Source organism: Pelophylax lessonae (assembly GCF_965119305.1).
Source record: "Pelophylax lessonae genome assembly, chromosome: 5".
Lineage (NCBI taxonomy): Eukaryota > Metazoa > Chordata > Amphibia > Anura > Ranidae > Pelophylax > Pelophylax lessonae.
Window position 1 is genome coordinate 555,769,139 of NC_138772.1, and position 16,541 is coordinate 555,785,679.

The following is a 16,541-nucleotide window of genomic DNA, read 5'->3' on the forward strand; positions in this document are numbered from 1 at the left end:
TGGTACTGACATAGGCTTCTTTGCCAGATCCCATAGACTGGTACTTCCATAGACCTCTCTGCCAGATTCCATAGAATGATACTGCCAAAGACTTCTTTGTCAGATACCATAAACTGATACTGCCATAGACTTCTCTGCCAGGTCCCACAGACTGGTACTGCCATAGACTCCTCTGCCAGATCCCATAGACTGATACTGCCATAGACTCCTGTGCCAGATCCCTTAGACTGGTACTGACATAGGCTTCTTTGCAATGTCCCATAGACTGGTACTGCCACAGACATCTCTGCCAAGTCCCACAGGTTGGTACTGCCATAGACTTCTTTGCCAGGTCCCATAGGCTGGTACTGCCATAGACCTCTCTGTCAGATTTTATAGAATAGTACTGCCATAGACTCCTTTGCCAGATCCCATAGACTGATACTTCCACAGACTTCTCTGCCAGGTCTCAAAGACTGGTACTGTCACAGACTTCTTGGCCAGGTCCCAAAGACTGGTACTTCCATAGACTTCTCTGCCAGGTCCCATAGACTGGTGCTGCCAAAGACTTCTATGCCAGATCCCATAGACTGGTACTGTCATAGGCTTCTCTGCCAGGTCCCATAGACTGGTACTGCCATAGACTTCTCTGCCAGGTTCCATAGACTGCTACTGCCATAGACTCCTCTGCCAGATCCCATAGACTGGTACTGACATAGACTTCTCGGCCAGGTCCCAAAGACTGGTACTTCCATAAACTTCTCTTCCAGGTCTCATAGACTGGTGCTGCCAAAGACTTCTATGCCAGATCCCGTAGACTGGTACTGACATAGACTTCTCTGCCAGATCCCATAGGCTGATACTGCCATAGACTTCTCAGCTAGGTCCAATAGGCTGGTACTGCTATAGACTTATCTGTCAGATCCCATAGACTGTTGGTGCCATAGGCTTCTCCGCAGGTCCCACAGGCTGGTACTGCCATAGACTTCTCCGCCAGGTCACATAGGCTGGTACTGCCATAGACTTCTCTGTCAAGTCCCATAGGCTGGTACTGACATAGGCTTCTTTGCCAGATCCCATAGACTGGTACTTCCATAGACCTCTCTGCCAGATTCCATAGAATGATACTGCCATAGACTTCTTTGTCAGATACCATAGACTGATACTGCCATAGACTTCTCTGCCAGGTCCCACAGACTGGTACTGACATAGACTTCTCTGCCAGATCCCATAGGCTGGTACTGCCATAGACTTCTCTGCTAGGTCCAAAAGGCTGGTACTGCTATAGACTTCTCTGCCAGATCCCATAGACTGTCACTGCCATAGGCTTCTCTGCCAGGTCCCACAGGCTGGTACAGCCATAGACTTCTCCACCAGGTCCCATAGGCTGGTACTGCCATAGACTTCTCTGCCAGGTCCCATAGGCTGGTACTGACATAAACTTCTTTGCCAAATCCCATAGACTGGTACTTCCATAGACCTCTCTGCCTGATTCCATAGAAGGGTACTGCCATAGACTTCTCTGTCAGGTCCCATAGACTGGTACTGTCATAGACTTCTTTGTCAGATCCCATAGACTGGTACTGTCATAGACTTCTCTGCCAGGTCCGATAGACTGGCGCTGCCATAGACTTCTTTGCCAGATCCCATAGACTGGTATTGCAAAAGGCTTCTCTGCCAGGTCCCATAGACTAGTACTGCCATAGGCTTCTCTGCCAGGTTCCATAGACTGGCACTGACATAGACTTTTCTGTCAGGTCCCATAGGCTGGTACCCATAGACTTTTCTGCCAGGTCCAATAGACTAGTACTTCCAAAGACTTCTCTGCCAGGTCCCATGGGCTGCTACTGGCATAAACTTTTCGGTCAGGTCCCATAGGCTGGTACCCATAGACTTCTTTGCCAGGTCCCATAGACTGGTACCCATAGACTTATCTGCCAGATCCCATAGGTTGATACTGCCATAGACTTCTCTTCCAGATCCCTCAGACTGGTACTGCCATGGACTTCTCTGCCAAATCCCATAGACTGGTACTGCCATAGACTCCTCTGCCAGATCCCATAGACTGATACTGCCATAGACTTCTCAGCTAGGTCCAATAGGCTGGTACTGCTATAGACTTATCTGCCAGATCCCCTAGACTGTTACTGCCATAGGCTTCTCCGCAGGTCCCACAGGCTGGTACTGCCATAGACTTCTCCGCCAGGTCCCATAGGCTGGTACTGACATAGGCTTCTTTGCCAGATCCCATAGACTGGTACTTCCATAGACCTCTCTGCCAGATTCCATAGAATGATACTGCCAAAGACTTCTTTGTCAGATACCATAAACTGATACTGCCATAGACTTCTCTGCCAGGTCCCACAGACTGGTACTGCCATAGACTCCTCTGCCAGATCCCATAGACTGATACTGCCATAGACTCCTGTGCCAGATCCCATAGACTGGTACTGACATAGACTTCTCTGCCAGATCCCATAGGCTGGTACTGCCATAGACTTCTCTGCTAGGTCCAAAAGGCTGGTACTGCTATACATTTCTCTGCCAGATCCCATAGACTGTTACTGCCATAGGCTTCTCTGCCAGGTCCCATAGGCTGGTACTGCCATAGACTTCTCCACCAGGTCCCATAGGCTGGTACTGCCATAGACTTCTCTGCCAGGTCCCATAGGCTGGTACTGCCATAGACTTCTCTGCCAGGTCCCATAGGCTGATACTGACATAAACTTCTTTGCCAGATCCCATAGACTGGTACTTCCATAGACCTCTCTGCCAGATCCCATATACTGGTACTTCCATAGACTTCTCTGCCAGGTCCCATAGACTGGTACCGCCATAGACTTCTTTGCCAGATCCCATAGACTGGTACTTCCATAGACCTCTCTGCCTGATTCCATAGAATGGTACTGCCATAGACTTCTCTGCCAGGTCCCATAGACTGGTACCGCCATAGACTTCTTTGTCAGGTCCCATAGACTGGTACTGTCATAGACTTCTCTGCCAAGTCCCATAGTCTGGTACTGACATAGACTTCTCTGCCAGGTCCGATAGACTGGCACTGCCATAGACTTCTTTGCCAGATCCCATAGACTGGTATTGCAAAAGGCTTCTCTGCCAGGTCCCATAGACTAGTACTGCCATAGGCTTCTCTGCCAGGTTCCATAGACTGGCACTGCCATAGACTTTACTGCCAGGTCCAATAGACTAGTACTTCCAAAGACTTCTCTGCCAGGTCCCATGGACTGCTACTGCCATAAACTTTTCGGTCAGGTCCCATAGGCTGGTACCCATAGACTTCTCTGCCAGGTCCCATAGACTGGTACCCATAGACTTATCTGCCAGATCCCATAGGTTGATACTGCCATAGACTTCTCTTCCAGGTCCCTCAGACTGGTACTGCCATGGACTTCTCTGCCAGATCCCATAGACTGGTACTGACATAGCCTTCTCTGCCAGGTCCCATAGACTCGTTTGCCAGTTCCCATAGACTGGTACTGACATAGCCTTCTCTGCCAGGTCCCATAGACTCGTTTGCCAGATCCCATAGATTGGTACTGTCATTGACTTCTCTGTCAGATCCCATAAGCTGGTACCCATAAACTTCTCTGACAGGTCACATAGAATAGAACTGCCATAGACTTCTCTGCCATGTCCCATAGACTGAACCTATAGCCAGGGCTGTTGTTAGAAATTACAGGGCCCCATACAACCTACCTGACAGGGCCCCCCTTCCCGGCTGAAAGTGACTAAGGACATAGATGTATCAATCCCTTTCTTTGCAGCCTTAGCAGCACAGGTGAATGAATAGGGAATGCTCTGAGGCTTCCTGCTCATTCACAAACTGAAGCATATTAGGCACAGTTTATTATGCTTCAGTGATGAATAGAAACAGAAATGAGTGATACCAATCACTGACTGTGTTCATTCAGGAAAGAAAGCAACCAGTAAATGACATACTTACCAGCCACTTCCCTCACTCTCTATCCTGAAACATCTCTCTTTGTGCCCTCAGTAGCTGAGAGGAGGGAAGCCAGAAGTGCTGCAGGGCAAAGTGGCAAACGGGGGGCTCAGAAAGCAGATGGAAGGGGCACATGTGCTAGGACAAATCCACCTGCAGTGCAGGCGTAGAGAGATAGAGGAAGAGAAGCTGGCAGCAATGCAGGGAGAGGCAGCAGACAGTACAGCCGGCCCTCCTGTGCAGAAAGTGCCTGGGCTCTCCTTTTGAACTGATGGGGCCTGGGCCCAGTACAGGAGGGCTGTCTGTACTGCCTTATCAGCAGCCCTGCCCATAGCCTTCTCTGCCAGGTCCCATAGACTGGTACCCATAGCCTTTTTTTATTTCCTGGTCCCTGCCTAGGCCAGGATGACATCACAGCCCCTTGTGTGCGCAGATACACCAAGTCTGGCTTGTGTACACATGTGCGTTATCTCATAAATGCCTCCACGGAGGTGTGACATCTCCATTCCAGAAGTTGTTGTCAAGATGTTGCACATCTGCACACATGTGTTGTCTCTGCACAATAGTGAGGGATCTGGCATATGTGCAGGCATATCTGCCAGGTCCCATAGACTGGTACTGACACAGCCTTCTCTGCCATATCGCAACGACTGGTACCCATAGACTTCTTTGCCAGATCTCATAGACTGGTACTGCCATAGGCTTCTCTGCCAGGTCCTATAGACTGGTACTGCCATAGGCTTCTCTGCCAGGTCCCATAGACTGGTACTGCCATAGGCTTCTCTGCCAGGTCCTATAGACTGGTACTGCCATAGGCTTCTCTGCCAGGTCCCATAGACTAGAAATGCCATAGACTTCTTTGCCAGGTCCCATAGACTTGTACTGCCATAGACTTCTCTGCCAGGTCCCATAGACTAGTACTGTCATATTCTTCTCTGCCATGTCCAAAAGACTGGTACTGCCATAGACTTCTCTGTCAGGTCCCATAGACTAGTACTGCCATAAACTTCTCTGCCAGGTCCCATAGACGGGAATTGCCATAGACTTCTCTGCCAGGTCCCATAGACTGGTACTGCCATAGACTTCTCTGCCAGGTCCCATTGACTGGTACTGCCATAGACTTCTTTGCCAGGTCCCATAGACTGGTACTGCCATATTCTTCTCTGCCAGGTCCCATAGACGGGAATTGCCATAGACTTCTCTGCCAGGTCCCATAGACTGGTACTGCCATAGACTTCTCTGCCAGGTCCCATTGACGGGAATTGCCATAGACTTCTCTGCCAGGTCCCATAGTCTGGTACTGCCATAGACTTCTCTTCCAGGTCCTATAGACTGGTACTGCCATATTCTTCTCTGCCATGTCCAATAGACTGGTACTGCCATAGACTTCTCTGCCAGGTCCCATAGACTGGTACTGCCATATTCTTCTCTGGCATGTCCAATAGACTGGTACTGCCATAGACTTCTCTGCCAGGTCCCATAGACTGGTACTTCCATATTCTTCTCTGCCATGTCCCATAGACTGGTACTGCAATAGACTTCTCTGCCAGGTCCCAAAGACTAGGTAAGAATGATGTCACATCCCCCTGCATGAGCAGATACGCCATATCTCTCTGCAACCCACGGTGTGCCATAGATGCCATAGACTGGGACTGATATAGATTTATGTGCCAAGTTCTATAGAGTGGTACCCTCAGACCTGGCAAAGCCTCACAGCATGTCTGCAGATGCACCAGATCTCAATTAGGATTGAGGCGCGATTGAAGAAGGGCAAAAAGAGAGCTTTTGATTCAAGCAAGTCATTATTGGACTCCATGATCTAGTAGGACTTCTCGACCAGGTCCCATAGACTGGTGCTGCTATGGACTTCTCTGTCAGGTCCCCATGAAGTGGTACAGCCATAAACCTCTCTGCCAGGTCCCATAGCCTAGTACCCATAGACTTCTCTGCCAGGTCCCATAGCCTAGTACCCAGAGACTTACCTGCCAGGTGCCATAGACTGGTACCCATAGACTTCTCTGCCAGGTCCTATTGACTGGTGCTTCCATAGACTTCTCTGTCAGGTCCCCATAAAGTGGTACCCACAAACTTCTCTGCCAGGTTGCTTAGACAGGTACTGCCATAGACTTCTCTGCCAGGTCCCATAGTCTGGTACCCATAGACTGATGCTGCTATAGACTTCTCTGCCAGGTCCCATAGACAGGTGCTGCCATAGACTTCTCTGTCAGATCCTATAGCCTGGTACCAATAGACTTACCTGCCAGGTCCCACAGACTGGTGCTGCCATAGACTTCTCTGTCAGGTCCCCATGAAGTGGTAAAGCCATACAATTCTCTGCCAGGTCCCATAGCCTGGTACCCAAAGACTTTCCTGCCAGGTCCCACAGACTGGTGCTGCCATAGACTTCTCTGCCAGGTCCCCATAAAGTGGTACAGCCATAGACTTCTCTGCCAGGTCCAATAGCCTGGTACCCATAAACTTCTCTGCCAGGTTCCATAGACAGGTACTGCCATAGACTTATATGCCAGGTCCCATAGACTGGTACCCAAAGGCTTTCCTGCCAGGTCCCATAAACTGGTACCCATAGACTTCTCTGCCAGGTCCTATAGCCTGGTACCCATAGACTTACCTGCCAGGTCCCATAGACTGGTGCTGCCATAGACTTCTCTGTCAGGTCCCCATGAAGTGGTAAAGCCATAAACTTCTCTGCCAGGTCCCATAGACTGGTACCCAAAGACTTACCTGCCAGGTCCCATAGACTGGTACCCATAGACTTCTCTGCCAGGTCCCATAGACTGGTGCTGCCATAGACTTCTCTGCTAGGTCCCCAGAAAGTGGTACAGCCATACACTTCTCTGCCAGGTCCCCATAAAGTAGTACAGCCATAGACTTCTCTGCCAAGTCCAATAGCCTGGTACCCATATACTTCTCTGCCAGGTCCCTTAGACTGATACTGCCATAGACTTCTCTGCCAGGTCCCATAGACTGGTACTGCCATAGACTTCTTTTTCAGATCCCATAGACTGGTACTGACATAGACTTCTTTGCCAGGTCCCATAGACTGGTACTGCCATAGACTTCTCTGCCAGGTCCCATAGACTGGTACAGCCATAGACTTCTCTGCCAGGTCCCATAGACTGGTACTGCCATAGACTTCTCTGCCAGGTCCCATAGACTAGTGCTGCCATAGACTTCTCTGCTACGTCCCCAGAAAGTGGTACAGCCATAGACTTCTCTGCCAGGTCCAATAGCCTTGCACCCATAGACTTCTCTGCCAGGTCCAATAGCCTCGTACTGCCGTAGACTTCTCTGCCAGGTCCTATAGCCTGGTACCCATAGACTTCTCTGTCATGTCCCCATAAAGTGGTACAGCCTTAGACTTCCCTGCCAGGTCCCATAGACTGGTGCTGTCATAGACTTCTCTGCCAGGTCCCACAGACATGGGCGTTCGTGGGGGGGGGGGCGGGTCAAGGGAGGGCAGTTCCCCCCCCCCCCCTAGAATCTCAACTTCCACTTTAAAGTGGTTGTTAAGCCACTTTATACCATCCAATCTGGTCTGTTTAATAATCCTGTGTGATTGTGAATGTGTTTTTAAAAAAAATAAACTGTTTTCAGAGCGCAGGCCGCTGTTCTGTCAGTAATGAACACAGGGATCCTCTTATTTAGGAACACAGGTTTCTGTGTTCATGCAGCAAGCCCATCCCCCACACAGTTAGAAAGCACCCCCTAGGGACACATTTAACCCTTTGATCGCCCCTGTTGTTAACCTCTTCCCTGCCAGTGTCATTTTTACAGTAACAGTGCATATTTTTAGCACTGATTACTGTAGTAATGTCAGTGGTACCCCCAAAAGTGTAAAAAATGTCAGTTAGGGGTCCGATCTGTCCACCGCAATGTCGCAGTACCGCAAAAAATTGCAGATTGCCGCCATTACTAGTAAAAAATAGATAAATAAAAATGACATAAATATTTCCCCTAGTTTGTACACGCGATAACTTTTGCGCAAACCAGTCAATATAAAGTATCTCACAGAAGTAAGTACACCCCTCACATTTTATTCTATCTTTTCATGTGACAACACTGAAGAAATGACACTTTGCTACAATGTAAAGTAGTGAGTGTACAGCTTGTATAACAGTGTAAATTTGCTGTCCCCTCAAAATAACTCAACACACAGCCATTAATGTCTAAACCACATATTTTTGATTTAAAAAAAAAAAAAATCCCAATTGGCGTATATTGATTTGTTTGCGCAAACGTTATAGAGTCTACAAACTACGGGAAAGATTTATGTAATTTTTTATGTCATTTTTTTTTATTTTTATTTTTGTTTACTAGTAATTGCACCGAGGTGCGATTTTTAGCGGGACTGCGATATTGCGGCGGACAGATCGGACCTCTAACTGACATTTTTGACACTTTTGGGGGGGCCAGTGACATTACTACAGTAATCAGTGCTAAAAATATGCACTGTTACTGTAATAATGACACTGGCAGGGAAGGGGTTAACACCGGGGGCGATCAAAGGGTTAAGTGTGAGCCTAGGGGGTGCTTTCTAACTGTGAGGTTGATGGGCTTGTGGAATCAACACAGAGACCTGTGATCCTAAATAGGAGGATCACAGGCGCTCTATGTTCATTACTGAGAGAACGGTCTGCTGTATTTACAAAAGCAGACCTTCGTTCTCTCTTCACGGGGAGTGATCGGGGGTGCCTGGCGGCAATCGTGGCCGTCGGCCCCAGGGATCGGCATCCCCACTGACTAATGGGGGCGGGTGCATGCCTCCGGCGGTGCGAACGCGCCCCCAGGAGCCTACAGGTATGGCGGTTCGCGTAGCCAAGCCAGCCTGCCGCAGTATATTTTCGGCGGGCGGTCGGCAAGTGGTTAAAGGTTTCAAACTTATAACAGTAAACCCCCCCCCCCCTTACCTTAGTGTATTCACTCTGCGTAAGGTAGTCTGTGGTCACCAGAGTCCCTCCCCCATATCAGAGTTCCTGGTGTTCACCCTTAAATCAATGTCCTCAGAGTTCTCCTTTACATTCGAGTCTGCAGGATTCCCTGTTACAGTGCAAGTGGGAACTCTGTTGACCCTGACGTAAAGGGGAATTCTGATGTAACGGGCAATGCTGTAGACCATGACATAACTGGGAACTCTGATGTAAAGGGGAACGCTGTGGATGATGATGTAGGGGGGGGGGGGCTCTGCTGACCAGAGACCACATTACATCAGAGTTCCCTTTTATAACAGAGTCCACAGTGATCCCCTTTACATCACAGAGCTCCCCTTGCACTGTAGGGGGGAATCCTGCAAACTCTGATGTAGGGGGGAACTCTGTGGACTCTTGTGTAAGGGGGGGGGGGTTTGGTAACCAGAAACTCAATTACATCAGATGCCCCTTTACATCACGTTTTCCAGTGTTCCCCTTCACATCAGGGTCCACATTGTTTCCCTTTACATCAGAGGTTCTGTAAGGGGGAACCCTGCAGACTCTGATGTAAAGTGGAACTCTGTGGACTGTGAGGTAAAGGGGAGCTCTATGGACTCTTGTGTAAGGGGGGGGGTGACCCCCTTACCATCAGAGTCTCCCTTTACACCAGAGTCTGCAACATTGCCCCTTTCATCAGACTCCTCAGGATTCTCTTTTACATCAGAGTCCACAGAGTTCCCACTTGCAACGAAAAGGGGAACCCTGCAGAAAATAAAATATGGGTTTGGTGAGGTCCAACCAAGAAAGGGAAGACCTCCCCCCACACCTATAGAAATAGGGGATGGTAATTAGGTTTGCTAAATGGGTGAACACAAAGGTATCAATACCATTGGCACATCATAGACAAGAAATTCATTTTAATAAGGTAACATTGATAAAAACATGATAAAGTTAAAATGAAAAAGACTAAACCATAGTCTAGTCATATAGCAACATTGTTATACAAATTGATGAGTATATGCATAGTCACAGCCAATGAGGGATGGGGCTGACGCGTTTCGCTGAGAATGGCTTCCTCAAAGACCCCTTTAGAATCCCAGGTGGACAAAGGTGCAAATACAATCAACATAGAGTAGAAGTTTTGAGACATCAATGGTCCATAGTAGGTGCCCTGGATTACAGAATGGACAGAATCCAGAGACCCGCATGGGGAGAATATCGAGTCCCAAAACTCAGAGGAGGATATTCAAACTATTTAATAATGAGTAAAGTCTAGAATTGCCAGCAAGACCATTGGATATATGGACACCATCTTTAAACAAAATTATAGTCTCTCCAAAGCCAGATGACAAACGTCCGGTATTCCCCGAGAGGAACGAAAAAGGGGAACCCTGCAGACTCTGATGTAAGTGGAAACTCTGTTCTGGGTTATATTAACCTGACTTTCATGTAAAAAGGGAAATACCTTTTGGTATACCTTAGGCACATTGCTAATCGCACTAGCTACATCTTTGTAGCCTAATCCAGGGGCGTGTCTGCTGCAAGGCAAACAAGGCATTTGCCTTGGGAGGCGCAGCCCCCCCAGGTGACCGCGCTATAGCCGAATGACGACTATATCGCGGTTGTCCATTCATGGGAGGGCAACTATTGAAGCCATCTCCCAGAACCGCATCTCCCACGCGCCCACTACAGTGCATGCCCGGCGCACTCTGTGACTGCTATGTCCTTCGAACACAGCTGATCACAGATGAGGGTAAAGAACCCAACAAAGCAATCAGCTGTGTCCAATCACAGCTGATCACGATGTAAACACACTTGCTGGTTATCGGCATTCCTTTCCTCACGCAGCGTGAGAAGAGGAGAGAGCCAGTAACCGACCAGTATAAAAGGGGACATCTACATTGATAATCAGGGCATAAACAGGCTCAATCAGTTCCATTCTTTGCCAATCAGTGCTGCAAATCAGTGCCTCCTCATCAGTGCCGCCTATCAGTGTCCATCAGTGCCGCCTATCAGTGCCCATCAGTACCGCCTATCAGTGCCCATCAGTACCGCCTATCAGTGCTGCAAATCAGTGCCTCCTCATCAGTGCCCATTAGTACCGCCTATCAGTGCCCATCAGTACCACCTATCAGTGCCCATCAGTACCGCCTATTAGTGCCCATCAGTGCCACTTATCAGTGCCGCCTATCAGTGCCCACCAGTGCCGTCTCATCCTCAGCCCTGCAAACCCCGTCCTATGTCCCGCTGACCCCATCCTCTGCCCCATTGACCACATATGTGGCACTTGGACGAATCATGTCTCAGGGTCTGATGAGGAAGCCCCAACTGTTCATTGGGAACGGCTGAAGCTTCCTCATCAGACCCTGAGACAAGAACGGTATACCGCGGCTGGGGTGGGACAAATTTAGATGGGGGGGGCACCTGATTTTAGTCTGGCTTAGGGCAGCACAAAACCAAAATACACCACTGGCCTAAATATTGATATTTGCACTGAAAATTTTAATATTGGGTAATTTTTTGAACTGTCAGTAAAAATTTGGTTCTGTTAGTAAATATCATATCATGTCAGTAAATTTTTGCATCAGGAGGCTGGGATGCCTATCAGACAATATTACAATGGCCAAAAATGGAAAACAATGGTGTCACACTTTAATTATCCCAATTAAACCAGGCAATGTACACTTCCGAATGTCTGAAGAACTTGTCACCACATGCTGGTCTTTTTTCAGAATGCAGGCAAATCTCTGAGCCCAGTGCTCTGTTGTTTCCATTTCTCCAGGGAAAAAGGAAGAGTCCCTCTACCACCTATATGCTGCATGTCAAATCTGAACTATAGGATTTTATTTATCCTTTAGTATTTTCTGTATACTCGTATTAACTGTCCAGAAGATCTCGGAATCCCCAGATGAAAGTAACAGAATTATCCCTTTGTCATTTTTTATTTCAGCGGTTCCAGAAAGCAGCTCTACTGCCCCCGTCCAAAGCACAGAGACCCCGGTGACTAGCCGGTGCCCCCGAGCCATTCCACTCCAAGAGAAAGTGGGAAAGAAAATCCCTCTGACCTGCCCTCCATCTGAGCCCAGTTTATCCAGTGACAGTGAGCTGACCTCCAGGGGCCAAGAGATGCCCCTCCTAAGGGACACATCTGAGGTGACACTTCTGGGCATCGCCAAACCGCTCCTGAGGCAGCGCGGCTGTGAAATGCTGAGTCATAGAGGTAACACAACCCAGGGATTGCGCATGGGTGCCTACAGACAAAAGATGTTAGGACTAGACAAAGTTTAGATAGTAGATCAGTGCTCCCCAAATCACGGACCGGTCAACGTTTGATCATTTTTCTGTGGCCCGCTGAGGGGGGGACGTCAATGCAGAGTGCCACAGCGTGCCCCCAATCAATGCAGAGTGCCACAGCGTGCCCCCAATCAATGCACAGTGACCAGCGTGCCCCTAATCAATGCACAGTGACCAGCGTGCCCCCAATCAATGCAGAGTGCCACAGTGTGCCCCCAATCAATGCAGAGTGCCACAGCGTGCCCCCAATCAATGCAGAGTGCCACAGCGTGCCCCCAATCAATGCACAGTGACCAGCGTGCCCCTAATCAATGCACAGTGACCAGCGTGCCCCCAATCAATGCAGAGTGCCACAGTGTGCCCCCAATCAATGCAGAGTGCCACAGCGTGCCCCCAATCAATGCAGAGTGCCACAGCGTGCCCCCAATCAATGCAGAGTGCCACAGCGTGCCCCCAATCAATGCACAGTGACCAGCGTGCCCCCAATCAATGCACAGTGACCAGCATGCCCCCAATCAATGCAGAGTGACCAGTGCATTTACCTGATTTGCAGCGGCGGTTTCTCCGCAGTCTCCCCGCGTCTCCTCGAGTCCTCCCTCCTCCTCCTCCTCCTCCTCCTCCTTGGCCAATGGCACGGGTTCGCCTTTCGGCCAATCAGGAAAAAGGTCTCCGACCCGTTTCCTGATTGGCCAGGAGGAGGATCCGTGTGACAATAGCGAATATTCATTCGCTATTGTCACACAAATGGGTGGGCTCAGGGCACACTGCTCTGCGCCCCGGGTCCACCCTTTTTTGAATTTTTTTTTTTTTCTCTAAAATGGAAATAATGTAATTTTCTTTGGGCAGACCGGTACCATTTGATCCACGGACCGGTACCGGTCCATGGCCCAGGGGTTGGGGATCACTGCCTTAGATGACCTGTGTTGCCAGACCAGTTTAGGTGTGGCCAATTTCCTTTTTCTGCCTCTCAGAGACATTGTATGGCCTGACCATCACACTTACCTATATGACCCCCTTCAAGTGATGGAGCTCAGCTCTAACCAGTGAAGGGTACTGGTAAAACTACAACATACAAAGGCATTGTAGACAATTGTCCCCTGTGTACAAAGCCAACTCCTTAAAGACTTTGTTTTATGAGTTTGGTGTAGAGGAACTTGAGTGTCCTGCAAAGAACCATGACCTCAACACTACTATAAACCTTTGGGATGAATAGGAATGCTGATTGTGAGCCAATACCTGTATCATGTACCTGGCTGGAGGCTGAGATGACAAGAAGGCTTCCCTTACACCGCTGAAGTGTAGCATACAGAATGGGAGGGCACAGAGTGGCACAAGTGATGGATGTCCAGGCCACAGATGTTCTCTTCTGTAAGCAGGTTTGGCTGTCAAGTGCTTGTGCAGACCAACAGGAAGGTCTGAAGGAAGCAGTAGACTGGAAGGCAGCTGACCAGTACACTGGAACACAAAAAAAGTCTGGAAGCATAGTCTGGACAGGCAGTGGTCAGTAACCAAGAAGAAAGACAGCAGACAGGGTAGCAAACAGAGTCGTAGTTGGGAGGCAAGCCGAAGTCAAACCAGGGAATCATCAAAAACAAGCCATGGTCAGGAGCTAGCTGAAGTCAAAACCAGGAATCAGCAGAGATAAGATGTGGTCAGGAACTAGCCATGGTCAAAACTGGGAATCAGCAGAGACAAGCCAAGGGTCAAGAACTAGCAGAGGTCAAAACTGGGAATCAGCAGAGACAAGCCAAGGGTCAAGAACTAGCAGAGGTCAAAACTGGGAATCAGCAGAGCCAAGCCAAGGGTCATGAACTAGCAGAGGTCAAAACTGGGAATCAGCAGAGACAAGCCAAGGGGCAAGAACTAGCAGAGGTCAAAACTGGGAATCAGCAGAGACAAGCCAAGGGTAAGGAACTAGCAGAGGTCAAAACTGGGAATCAGCAGAGACAAGCCCAGGGTCAGGAACTAGCAGAGGTCAAACATTGGGAATCAGCAGTGACAAGCTGTGGTCAGGAACTAGCAGAGGTCAAAACTGTGAATCAGCAGTGACAAGCCAAGGGTCAAGAACTAGTAGAGGTGAAAACTGGGAATCAGCAGAGACAAGCCAAGGGTCAGGAACTAGCAGAGGTGAAAACTGGGAATCAGCAGAGACAAGCCAAGGGTCAAGAACTAGTAGAGGTGAAAACTGGGAATCAGCAGAGACAAGCCAAGGGTCAGGAACTAGCAGAGGTGAAAACTGGGAATCAGCAGAGACAAGCCAAGGGTCAAGAACTAGTAGAGGTGAAAACTGGGAATCAGCAGAGACAAGCCAAGGGTCAAGAACTAGTAGAGGTGAAAACTGGGAATCAGCAGAGACAAGCCAAGGGTCAGGAACTAGCAGAGGTGAAAACTGGGAATCAGCAGAGACAAGCCAAGGGTCAAGAACTAGTAGAGGTGAAAACTGGGAATCAGCAGAGACAAGCCAAGGGTCAGGAACTAGCAGAGGTGAAAACTGGGAATCAGCAGAGACAAGCCAAGGGTCAAGAACTAGTAGAGGTGAAAACTGGGAATCAGCAGAGACAAGCCAAGGGTCAAGAACTAGTAGAGGTGAAAACTGGGAATCAGCAGAGACAAGCCAAGGGTCAGGAACTAGCAGAGGTGAAAACTGGGAATCAGCAGAGACAAGCCAAGGGTCAGGAACTAGCAGAGGTGAAAACTGGGAATCAGCAGAGACAAGCCAAGGGTCAGGAACTAGCAGAGGTCAAAACTGGGAATCAGCAGAGACAAGCCAAGGGTCAAGAACTAGCAGAGGTCAAAACTGGGAATCAGCAGTGACAAGCCAAGGGTCAAGACCTAGTAGAGGTGAAAAATGGGAATCAGCAGAGACAAGCCAAGGGTCAGGAACTAGCAGAGGTGAAAACTGGGAATCAGCAGAGACAAGCCAAGGGTCAAGAACTAGTAGAGGTGAAAACTGGGAATCAGCAGAGACAAGCCAAGGGTCAGGAACTAGCAGAGGTCAAACATTGGGAATCAGCAGTGACAAGCTGTGGTCAGGAACTAGCAGAGGTCAAAACTGGGAATCAGCAGTGACAAGCCAAGGGTCAAGAACTAGTAGAGGTGAAAACTGGGAATCAGCAGAGACAAGCCAAGGGTCAGGAACTAGCAGAGGTGAAAACTGGGAATCAGCAGAGACAAGCCAGGGCCAGATTTAGAGCATCATGGGCTTGGTGCTAAGGATTTTGAAGGGCCTTAAGGGCCGTGCCTTGGCATGCACCCAGAGGAGGAAGGGTGCAGCCATGCATGCCTAATTCAACATGGGATGCTGTCTCTGAAGCCCATAAACACATCCATGCATCGGCAACTGTCCCTCCTTGTCCGGCCTTCGTGCTGTGTGGGGAGGTTCTGAGGGAGCTGCCTGGGGAAGCGAGCATAGAAGCCAGACTTCTGTGTTTACAAGTGACCGTAGAGCGGTAACAGTGAATATGGCCAACCCGGGGCCTATATTAAGGTAGGGGCCTGGAGCTGCAGCTCCAATAGCCCCTATGTTAATCTGGCCCTGAGACAAGCCAAGGGTCAAGAACTAGTAGAGGTGAAAACTGGGAATCAGCAGAGACAAGCCAAGGGTCAGGAACTAGCAGAGGTGAAAACTGGGAATCAGCAGAGACAAGCCAAGGGTCAAGAACTAGTAGAGGTGAAAACTGGGAATCAGCAGAGACAAGCCAAGGGTCAAGAACTAGTAGAGGTGAAAACTGGGAATCAGCAGAGACAAGCCAAGGGTCAGGAACTAGCAGAGGTGAAAACTGGGAATCAGCAGAGACAAGCCAAGGGTCAAGAACTAGTAGAGGTGAAAACTGGGAATCAGCAGAGACAAGCCAAGGGTCAGGAACTAGCAGAGGTGAAAACTGGGAATCAGCAGAGACAAGCCAAGGGTCAAGAACTAGTAGAGGTGAAAACTGGGAATCAGCAGAGACAAGCCAAGGGTCAAGAACTAGTAGAGGTGAAAACTGGGAATCAGCAGAGACAAGCCAAGGGTCAGGAACTAGCAGAGGTGAAAACTAGGAATCAGCAGAGACAAGCCAAGGGTCAGGAACTAGCAGAGGTCAAAAATTGGGAATCAGCAGTGACAAGCTGTGGTCAGGAACTAGCCAGGGTCCAAAAATTGGGAATCAGCAGCAGCAAGTTGTAGTCAGGAACTAGCAGAGGTGAAAACTGGGAATCAGCAGAGACAAGCCAAGGGTCAAGAACTAGTAGAGGTGAAAACTGGGAATCAGCAGAGACAAGCCAAGGGTCAGGAACTAGCAGAGGTGAAAACTGGGAATCAGCAGAGACAAGCCAAGGGTCAAGAACTAGTAGAGGTGAAAACTGGGAATCAGCAGAGACAAGCCAAGGGTCAAGAACTAGTA

General features: G+C 49.1%; 1 protein-coding gene across 1 annotated transcript in view; it reads left to right on the forward strand.

Moving 5' to 3' along the window:
- LOC309556171 (uncharacterized protein) overlaps positions 1-16,541 on the forward strand; it is an 83,982-nt gene that overhangs the window by 38,960 nt on the left and 28,481 nt on the right. The window contains exon 3 of the mRNA XM_082258531.1: positions 11,816-12,085. Coding sequence (XP_082114657.1) covers positions 11,816-12,085 — 270 coding nt within the window. The remainder of the gene's footprint in view (positions 1-11,815; positions 12,086-16,541) is intronic.